The sequence below is a fragment of the Bubalus bubalis genome, chromosome 10, assembly GCF_019923935.1.
Source record: "Bubalus bubalis isolate 160015118507 breed Murrah chromosome 10, NDDB_SH_1, whole genome shotgun sequence".
Taxonomy (NCBI): Eukaryota; Metazoa; Chordata; class Mammalia; order Artiodactyla; family Bovidae; genus Bubalus; species Bubalus bubalis.
The window spans coordinates 71,850,759-71,860,191 of record NC_059166.1 but is presented as its reverse complement, the minus strand read 5'-3'; the positions used below and the strand labels follow the sequence as shown (position 1 = coordinate 71,860,191).

Here is a 9,433-nt window from a genome sequence, read left to right as displayed (position 1 = left end):
TACCAGAAGTATCTGTTCCTTGGAATTTTTCAGACTTCATCCACAAAGTTCCTATCAAGTGGCAACTGTTCTTTAGGAACTCTTTCAATTGTTATTGGTTGGTTTAATTTTTCTACATTTTGTTGGTTTTGAAATTTTATTTTTTTGTAAACATTACACTCTCTTGAGGTTGCCTATATTGTGTACCATATGTTTTCCTAATTTTAAAATATCACATATCCATTGTTACATCACTTCTTTGTTCACTGGTTGTTTGCTCAATAGGATACGTTTATATAAGAAAAATACATGTAAGATAGTTTAAACTTAATGAGTTTAGAGATTCATACCCAAAGAATTTAAGATTTATGAATGCAACATATATTTTAATTTTCAAATAATGTCTTTTTAATGCAATATTTCAAATGAGGAATTTAATACAGATCTGACAGTAAATTTTTAGTCCTATTTTCCTCTTTTTAAAGTCCTTTTTCAAAACATTAAATATGCAAATTTCACCTAAGCAACTGTATTTATACACATATATACACACACAAGCATATACAGTCACTATTTTCATTACTTGTATTATCTCTACTAAGAAAAATTACTAAAATATTGACGTTCAATAATAAATGTTTTAGGCTTCCCAGGTGACTCAGTGGTAAAGAATCCACCTTCCAGTGCAGGAAACGCTGGACACCTGGATTTGCTCCCTGAGTTGGGAAGATCCCCTGGAGGAGGAAATGGCAACCCACTGAAGTATTCTTGCTGGGATTATCCCCTGGACAGAGGAGCCTGGAGGGCTACAGTCCATTGGGTTGCAAAGAGCAGGACACGACTGAGCAAGCAAGCAAATAATGTCAGAATGTGTATTAATAGGATTCTCCTTATGGTCTTTACTTACTATCCCAATGAAACAAAAACATGCTGGTTTATAACACTGGCCTTAGTAATGGTTAGGTAGTCCTCAGTCTCTCAATCTTGTGCTATGATTAATTTTAATCATTCTGAGAACCATGGATACTGGGTGTATCATAGATGTGGCTGGAAATCTCAATTCAGTATATGGTTGACCCTTGAAAAACCAGGTTTGAACTGTGTGGTATGGCTTATATGTAGATTTTTTTTTCAATAGTAAATATTGCAGTATTACAGAATCCTTGGTTGGTTGAATCCTTAGATGCCACAACGTGGATACTGAGGAGGTGGGGATGAGGATTCAGGGTGACTGTATTTTATACTTGGAAATACCTACTGTGCAGAGGGTAGGTGCCCCCTAACCCCTGTGTTGCTTAAGGATCAACTATGTTCATAATGTGTATGATTTTTTTTAAAATGATGGTTACAGTTTATTTCATATGCATAGTATTTTTAGTATTTCAATTATTTTAATTGTATTAGCTCTCTATCCTCTCAAGTTTAATTAGTAGGAACACAAAAAATTTATCCTTGGTGGTGCCAACTGCCAAAATAGCAACATGTTTTTCTATTTCTATTTCTATTTAGTACAGAGAATATTTTACATAGTCTCAACTTCACACTTTTTTTGGTGTATGTAGTGGCATGCCTTTCAATTTGATAAAAACATAGAAGAACTGAGTAAAATATTTTTTAAAAACACTGCTTAGAATTGAGTGGAAGTTGGCAGAGTTTTAGAATAACAGTAAGTATATATTAACTCACAAAGGACTGAGATATATTTGTAATAGTTCATACATGTCTTAGATCTGTATAAAAAAGTTTGGTATGTAATAAATTCTATACCTAATATGAGAATATAGTAATTATAAATCATGAAAAAAGAATACATTCATATAATTCTATAGCTTCTGATAATTCATGTTAGAATTTACTTTTTTAGGTTTCTTTTTGAACCTATACTATTCGTGTCATATTACATGGGTTAATGCACATTTAAATCACAGAAACAACTGCATTCTTTTTTTCATATTTCTATCACTTTCTAGCCTTAGAAACAGGTGACCCTTGATCAGTTGTTCAGGATTTGGAGAAATAAGTGGAACTCTACCTGTGGGAGACTAAATGTAAAACTGCAATCAGATAAATTACAAAATACCTAGATGTAGTTTAACCTCTAAAAGTTTTAGAAAAAACAGAGAATTCCAGAAAAGCATCTACTTTGCTTTATTGACTATGACAAAGCCTTTGTGTGCTGCTGCTGCTAAGTCACATCAGTTGTGTCCAACTCTGTGAGACCCCATAGACGGCAGCCCACCAGGATCCCCCGTCCCTGGGATTCTCCAGGCAAGAACACTGGAGTGGGTTGCCATTTCCTTCTCCAATGCATGAAAGTAAAAAGTGAAAGCGAAGTCGTTCAGTTGTGTCCGACTCTTAGCGACCCTATGGACTGCAGCCTACCAGGCTCCTCCATCCATGGGGTTTTCCAGGCAAAAGTATTGGAGTGGGTTGCCATTGCTTTCTCCTAAAGCCTTTGTGTAGGTCACAACAAACTGTGGAAAATTCTTAAAGAGATGGGAATACCAGACCACCTTATCTGGCTCCTGAGAAATCTGTATGCAGGTCAAGAAGCAACATTTAGAGCTGGACATGAAACAACAGACTGGTTCCAAATTGGAAAAGAAGTACATCGAGGCTGTATATTGTCACATTGCTTATTTAACTTATATGCAGAGTACATCATGTGAAATGCCAGGCTGGATGAAGCCCAAGCTGGAATCAAGATTGCAGGGAGAAACATCAATAACCTCAGATATGCAGATAACACCACCCTTATGGCAGAAAGTGAAGAGGAACTAAAGAACCTCTTGATGAAAGTGAAAGAGGAGAGTGAAAAAGTTGGCTTAAAACTTAACATCCAAAAAACGAAGATTATGGCCTCTGATCCCACCACTTCATAGATGGGGAAATAATGGAAACAGTGAGACTTTATTTTCTTGGGCTCCAAAATCACTGCAGATGGTGACTGCAGCCATGAAATTACAAGATGTTTGTTCCTCCGAAGAAAAGCTATGACCAACCTAGACAGCATATTAAAAAGCAGAGACATTACTGACAAGGATCTGTCTAGTCAAAGCTATGGTTTTTCCAGTAGTCATGTATGGATGTGAGAGTTGGACTATAAGAAATCTGAGCACTGAAGAACTGGTGGTTTTGAACTGTGGTATTGGAGAAGACTCTTGAAGAGTCCCTTGGGCTGCAAGGAGATCAAACCAGTCAATCCTAAAGGAAATCAGTCCTGAGTCTTCATTGGAAGGACTGATGCTGAAGCTGAAGCTCCAATACTTTGGCCACCTCATGAGAAGAGCTGACTCATTGGAAAAGACCCTGATGCTGGGAAAGATTGAAGGCAGGAGGAGAAGGGGGTGACAGAGATTGAGACGGTGGGATGGCATCACCGACTCAATGGACACCAGTTTGAGCAAGCTCTGGAAGATGGTGAAAGACAGGGAAGCCTGGCATGCTGCATTCCATGGAGTCACAAAGAGTTGGATACGACTGAGAGACTGAACTAACTGAACTCAATACAAACATGAGGCCTTTGTTAGCCAACATCCAAAACAGGAAAAAGCATCACTGTAGTCAAAGCTTGTTAAGGGTTAGCAACCTGCTTTCCGGTTTACCGGATTCATCAGCCAGGTCCAGAGCTCACTTCCTTCTACAGTGCTCAACCAGTATTTATTAAATGCACTATTTTAAGGGTTATAAATATTGCCAGTGAAAAGGAAGATTTAAAGAGGATGCTGCACCATTTTGTCCTTCCTCGGGATACCTGCTCTTGCACTCTGGGTTCAGATGAAGGGTGGAATCTGACCAGGCAGAGGAGGAACTGTGAAGGTGTAGTTGCCCTCCCATTACATACTTTGGTGTCATTTTGACTCCTGATTGCTTATCTGAAACACTGAGCTACTAGATTAAAATTGACAGCCCCTCCCTGAACCCCCCGGTACTTATTTACCTCGGGTCTTTTTTCCTGTTTTTTTTCTGCACTCGTCTCCGTGTTGTAGATATTTTGGTACCCTTTCCCCGCCTCGGTTGTAAATTGAGGAAAATGACCTCTTTACTATCCTCCACAATGAACAATAAACGATGCTTATAGAATGCATGATAACAACTTTAATTTCAACCCCAAATGTGACGAAGTCCCTCAACCCTCTTTTATCACAAGCAGTCAAGGCAGGTCTTCCATGCCTTTTTCTGAAAGGTGCCCCGGAGGGCCTGAGGGCTTAACCAACGGAGCGGGGAACCCCAAGACAAGTCCCTGACCCAAGTTCCGCCCTTTCCTCACCGCACTGAGCGCTGGGATGGGAAAAGAGGGATACAGCCGGTATGTCGGACTGACTATTCGCAAACTGCGGAGCAAAAGGGCTTGATGGTACCCACCTGGAACGGCCCGCAGGCCCCGCCCCGCGCCGCGCACGCCTTTTGTAAGCGCACGAAGCCCCGCCCCCGCCAGGCGCCGCCCCTGCCCGGCTCCGGCTCCGGCTCCGGCTCGGGCTCCGCCAGCGGAGCGGGTGGAGAGAAGCCGCAGCTGCAACTTCGTCTGGAGCCTCGCAGCCTGGGTTCGGCCGGGGACCGAGCCGCCGTCACCGCGGAGCCGCCGCTTCCCTGGCCCGGGCCTCAGCACAGCTGGGCTGACCATGGCAGCCGCCGCCGCCACCGCGGCGAATCCGGCCCCTGCGCCCCCTTCCCGTCGCTGAGCGGCCGTTGCTCAGCCCACCCGCTCGCCCCGCCTCGCGGGTGCCGCCGCAGCTCAGGCTCCGCACAAGTTTCCGCCTCCGAAGAAGCAGAAGGCAAAGGCAGCGGAGGACGGGCGTGGGGAATCGGGCGCCCCCGGCCCACTCAGCACTCCCGCCCGCGATGTGGGGGCGCTTCCTGGCCCCTGAGGCCGGTGGCCCGGACAGCCCCGGCGAAGCCCGCAGCTTCCCCGCGGGTAAGTAACGGGACAGGCCGCCGGTCGGGGTGGGGGTCGCGGCCGACCGCGGCGCCCTGGGGACCCCGCCGCCGCCGCTCCCCTCCCTCCTCCGGCCTGGCTTCCCCCTAGCTGCGCGCCCGCCCTCCGCCAGCCCGGTTTCCTCCCGGCTGCCGACACCCAGCCGGGCGGGCTGACATCTGGCTGCCCGCCTCCCCGGCCAGATCCGTCCGGCATCGCGGCGCGCCGGCCCGGCGTGGCTCCGTGTCCCGGCCGCTCCTCGTCGGGCCTCAGCCCCGGCGCCCAACTTACAGCTCACTTGGGCCTCCTCGGATTGGGCTTTGTTGTGCGTCCCCGTCCCTTTTTTTCTGGGGTGGGGTGTGGGGACGTGGGTAACGGGGCTCCCGGAGATCCGGGCGGGAAGGTCGCTGCGACCGTGCTGCAGCGGCGGCGGCGCGGCGCGCTCCAGGGGCGCCGGGATCTGCTGCAGCCGCGCCCGCAGACCCTACTGGAGGGCGCGTTTGAGGGTGGGAGGAGGCTGTTGGGGATGTCTGGACTGCTGGTGCCCTCCCAGGGGTCCATCTCCTCACTGAAACCTGGTCACCGCCCAGCAGTTCTCTCTGGAGGACACGTCCTGCCAAAGCTAATCGATCTTTGAGCAAGAGGGGGAGTTAATTCGTTTGCCTGTTCCTGGCCTTTTCAGGGAAAATTTGGGTTTTGCCGCGTTGGGTGTGTGAAGGGAACTGTTTTGTAATGCAGAACCATTTCATGCCTGCATCACTTGAAAGTTGTGTAGGAGCCACCAAATTAGAATACATCGTCCCCTGATTAGGAATGTAAAAAATAAGACTTGGTTATCTGATATTGACAAGTTACATGACGTTGGCTTTTTTTTCAGGCGCTTTAATTTAATCTTAATTGTATTTTGAGCCACCCACCTCCCCTCCCTGCGCCCCAGAAGCTGCAAGTTACATGGATCATTTATCCAGAAAAAGCCGCCATATGTACGTACACAAAAATTTTCCTGCAACTCCAGGTACTTCTAGGACTCCTCTGTTAGGTAACCTTGTTACACAAAATGTTTGAGCTCTACTGGTGTAACTGACATTTTAGTATACATTTTCAAGGCGATTTGCAAACAAAACAATATTTGGAAGTGGTTTTTTGTTGGTAGTATTTTTGCTATATAAAAAATATCAGACACAAACTCAAGATTTCTATTAAAATTTCAAATAATGCAGTTCTGTGATACTTTAGAAGTTAGTGATTTTTTTTTTTAACATAATTTTCTCAGGTTTATTTTCTCAGGGTGTAATTGACATTTATAAATTGTAATATACTTAATATGTGCAACTTGGTTTTGATATATACATGTGTATATACACATTGTGAAATGATCTCCACAGCCAACTAGTTGACCTATCCATCACCTTATAGTTACAGGTTTTTTGTGTGTCATGTGTTTGGTGAGAAAACGTTAAGATTTACCCTCTTAACACATTTCAAGCATATAATAATACACTTTTAACTGTAGTGGCATAATGTACCAGTAGATCTAGACATAGATAAACTTTCAAATTCAGAGTTAGATTTGAAATTGTTCTCTTAAATTTGGTCCTGCAATGCTTTTAGAAATAAGAGAATTTAATGTAGGCATGAGTTTAGTAAAAAAAAAAAAAAAAAGCAGGAAATTATTTTCTCTATAATTTATACCATTTGTCCTAAGAGGAGGAGACAGGAGTTAAGAGGTTTCTGATACTCATTGGGTATTTACAAATTCTGCCATCACAGTAACTTCAGTCAGTGAGAAGGCACTTCATTATCCCCAGAGGCTGGAGGGAGTGGTTTCAATTTATCTGTGCATGTCAGAAGCCATCTGTAATGTCTTTGCAAATTACTCTCTTAAAATTTATTTTTATTTGTTATAATAACATGTTTGAAGGCATAATATCATCCAAGCATTGTATCCATTTATTCCATTGTTTTTTAGGGAGAAGAAAACATCATAGTGCTTAGAAATTGTTAATTAACTGAAGAAAGGACTTGGAGGTTATATTTCAGCCTCTAAACCTTTGCTGTGGCAAAGAATATAGTGGAAGAAGATACTTTATAAATATCCAAATTTAGTACATTCAGACAGTATATCTTTACAACGCATTTATTTTATCTAATCTTTGATAGTAATAAATCTTTGGTAAGTCAGGGCATGTCTTTCCAATATAATTTTTCTTCGGCTGTATGCTAAGAATAGATTACCTTTACAGAATAGTAATGTAATTATTTATGTTTATTCTCTTCTTAAGTAAAGCAAACCTTTAAAATTATTTTTGTAGCTTAATTTGTACCTCATTTGTAAAACTTAAGTGTGGTTTCTTTAGCAAATGAGCAAGTGGTGAAGGTCAAAATAATGACCTCTGGGTTGGTTCATGTAGGCATTTTTTTTCTTAGAATTTAAAGAAAATTTGTATATTTGAAACACTGCCCAATGTTACCTTTTGACTACCTTGAGTGATTTTAGAGCTTTTCTGAAAGCAGAAGGAACCAGTCTTCTGATTGAATTTATTAGCAATCATTTTGGTTTTGAGAGCCAGTGTTAAGACAGGGATACATAAATAATTTCTAGTATTTAAATGAGTTTGTCTCAATATGTGGGTTAATCCTAGATGTCCAAAAACTAGTTTGTTTATACAGTTATGTAACTAGACCAATCTGCCTGCTAGTGCAAGAGACACAGGTTCGATCCCTGGGTCCAGAAGATCCCCTGGAGAAAGAAATGGCAACCCACTCTAGTATTATTGCCTAGGAAATCCCATGGGCAGAGGAGCCTGATGGCTACAGTCCGTGGAATTGCAAAGTTGGACACAACAACTAAACAACAGACAACTAAAGTAGACTAAAGAGAAAACCAAAGATAATACAGAACCAGTTTTAAAAAATTGGAGAAAACTTTTCTTTTTAAGGTAATGGCAATTAAAACAAGTAGGAATAATTAGTGGGTATGGAAGGTACTGAAGTTTGGACCTTTGCTGTAGGATTTAATTTTGCTTTGGCTTTATCCACAGTTTTTCAGCTTTACAAAGATAACTGTTATAAATGAAAATAAAATGAGTATTTTCTTACATTCCCATGCAAAGATCAAGCAAAAGTGCCCCTCCCCCCTTTTTTGATTGGCAAGTGTGGTTAGAAAGCTAATTTTATTTTATTTTCCTTTGCCTGCTTTTATTTTACTTTTTTCAAACTTTTAACTTTTTTTTTGTATTGGGATATAGCCGATTAACAATGTTGTGATAGTTGCAGGTAAACAGCAAAGGGATTCAGCCATACATATACATGTATCCATTCTTCCCTAAACCCCCTCCCATCCAGACTGGCACATAACACTGAATAGAGTTCCATTAGCTATACAATAGGTCCTTTAGGGTTATCCATTTTGAATACATAGAAAACTTAATTTTAAGTAGAACATGTGTTAGGTTTTTTATGATTTGGTTGAGTGTATTTGAGAATACTCCATTATTCAAAATGTATAATAGTTTCAAAGTTGGATGAAAGCTGGATGTATTTCCCTTAGGTTTAAACATCTAGTATGATATGGTGATACTTTGAGTACTTGCACTTAGTTATATTGAATTTGTTGCTTTTTATAAATCGTACTTTCAAAGTATTAATATATTTAATCCTTAAAACATTTGGGGGTAGGATATGACAGTTTTAAAGTCTGCTAAAATTAAAATGTTATAGAAAATACTCACCCGATCTGAAGAAGTGTCATTTGAGTGCCTCAAGCCTTAGTGCTTTACTGCCTTTCCCTAGTTGATGCCTGGCTATAAGGTATTTAGTGATGTCATAATGATGGTGGTAGTAACTGGTATGATTATGTCAAATACTAAGTCTTTCTGTGGTTTTGAATTAAATGAACCCAAAAGTACAATGATACCAATGAAACATAACTCTTCTGCCTAAACTCAGTTGAGCATGTTCTTTTATAATAGGCTTTCAGGGATGAGTGGTTAATCTCAGCTTTAGTAATGACTTTTGTGAAATGAACCTGATTATTACTGATAGCTTCTTGGCTTGATGAAGGTGGTAAACTAATCTGAGGCCAGGCAATAAATGGTGAGTTGACAGCCTCTGTTGTGAATGTTTCTGTATGTTGAGAACAGAAGGTATTTTACAGTCTCGAGTTTCCTAACTGGATCAGATGTGTCTGTGTTTACTTTGAGAAGACGAAATGAAGGCTCTCAGATTTTACTGCGTTTTATCTTAATTAGTTCCCTCAAATTGTGTATTAAAAGTGAATAATGCAATCATTTAGATAACTTCTAAAGCTATAATGAGATGCTAATTATTATTATTACTTTAAGGATATATATATTTACACTGGCAAAATAATATTCTACAGAGTGGGATTTATTGTATACGGTCATTTTAAGAATGGGGATGATCAACATAAAAGAACATCAAATTGCTCTTCATACTAATATTTTACTTGCATTTTTTATTTTTCTTTAATTTAAAAAAATTCATTGTTACCTAGCATAGTGCTTGGCATGTACATAA

General features: G+C 41.1%; 1 protein-coding gene across 2 annotated transcripts in view; it reads left to right on the top strand.

Annotated features, from left to right (window-relative positions):
- The first annotated feature begins 4,678 nt into the window (after positions 1-4,678).
- Positions 4,679-9,433, top strand: part of CEP85L (centrosomal protein 85 like) — a 145,692-nt gene continuing 140,937 nt past the window's right edge. For both annotated transcript variants that reach the window (XM_006071450.4, XM_006071452.4), the window contains exon 1: positions 4,679-4,894. In XM_006071450.4, the coding sequence (XP_006071512.3) occupies positions 4,822-4,894 (73 nt within the window). In that variant the 5' untranslated portion in view covers positions 4,679-4,821. The remainder of the gene's footprint in view (positions 4,895-9,433) is intronic.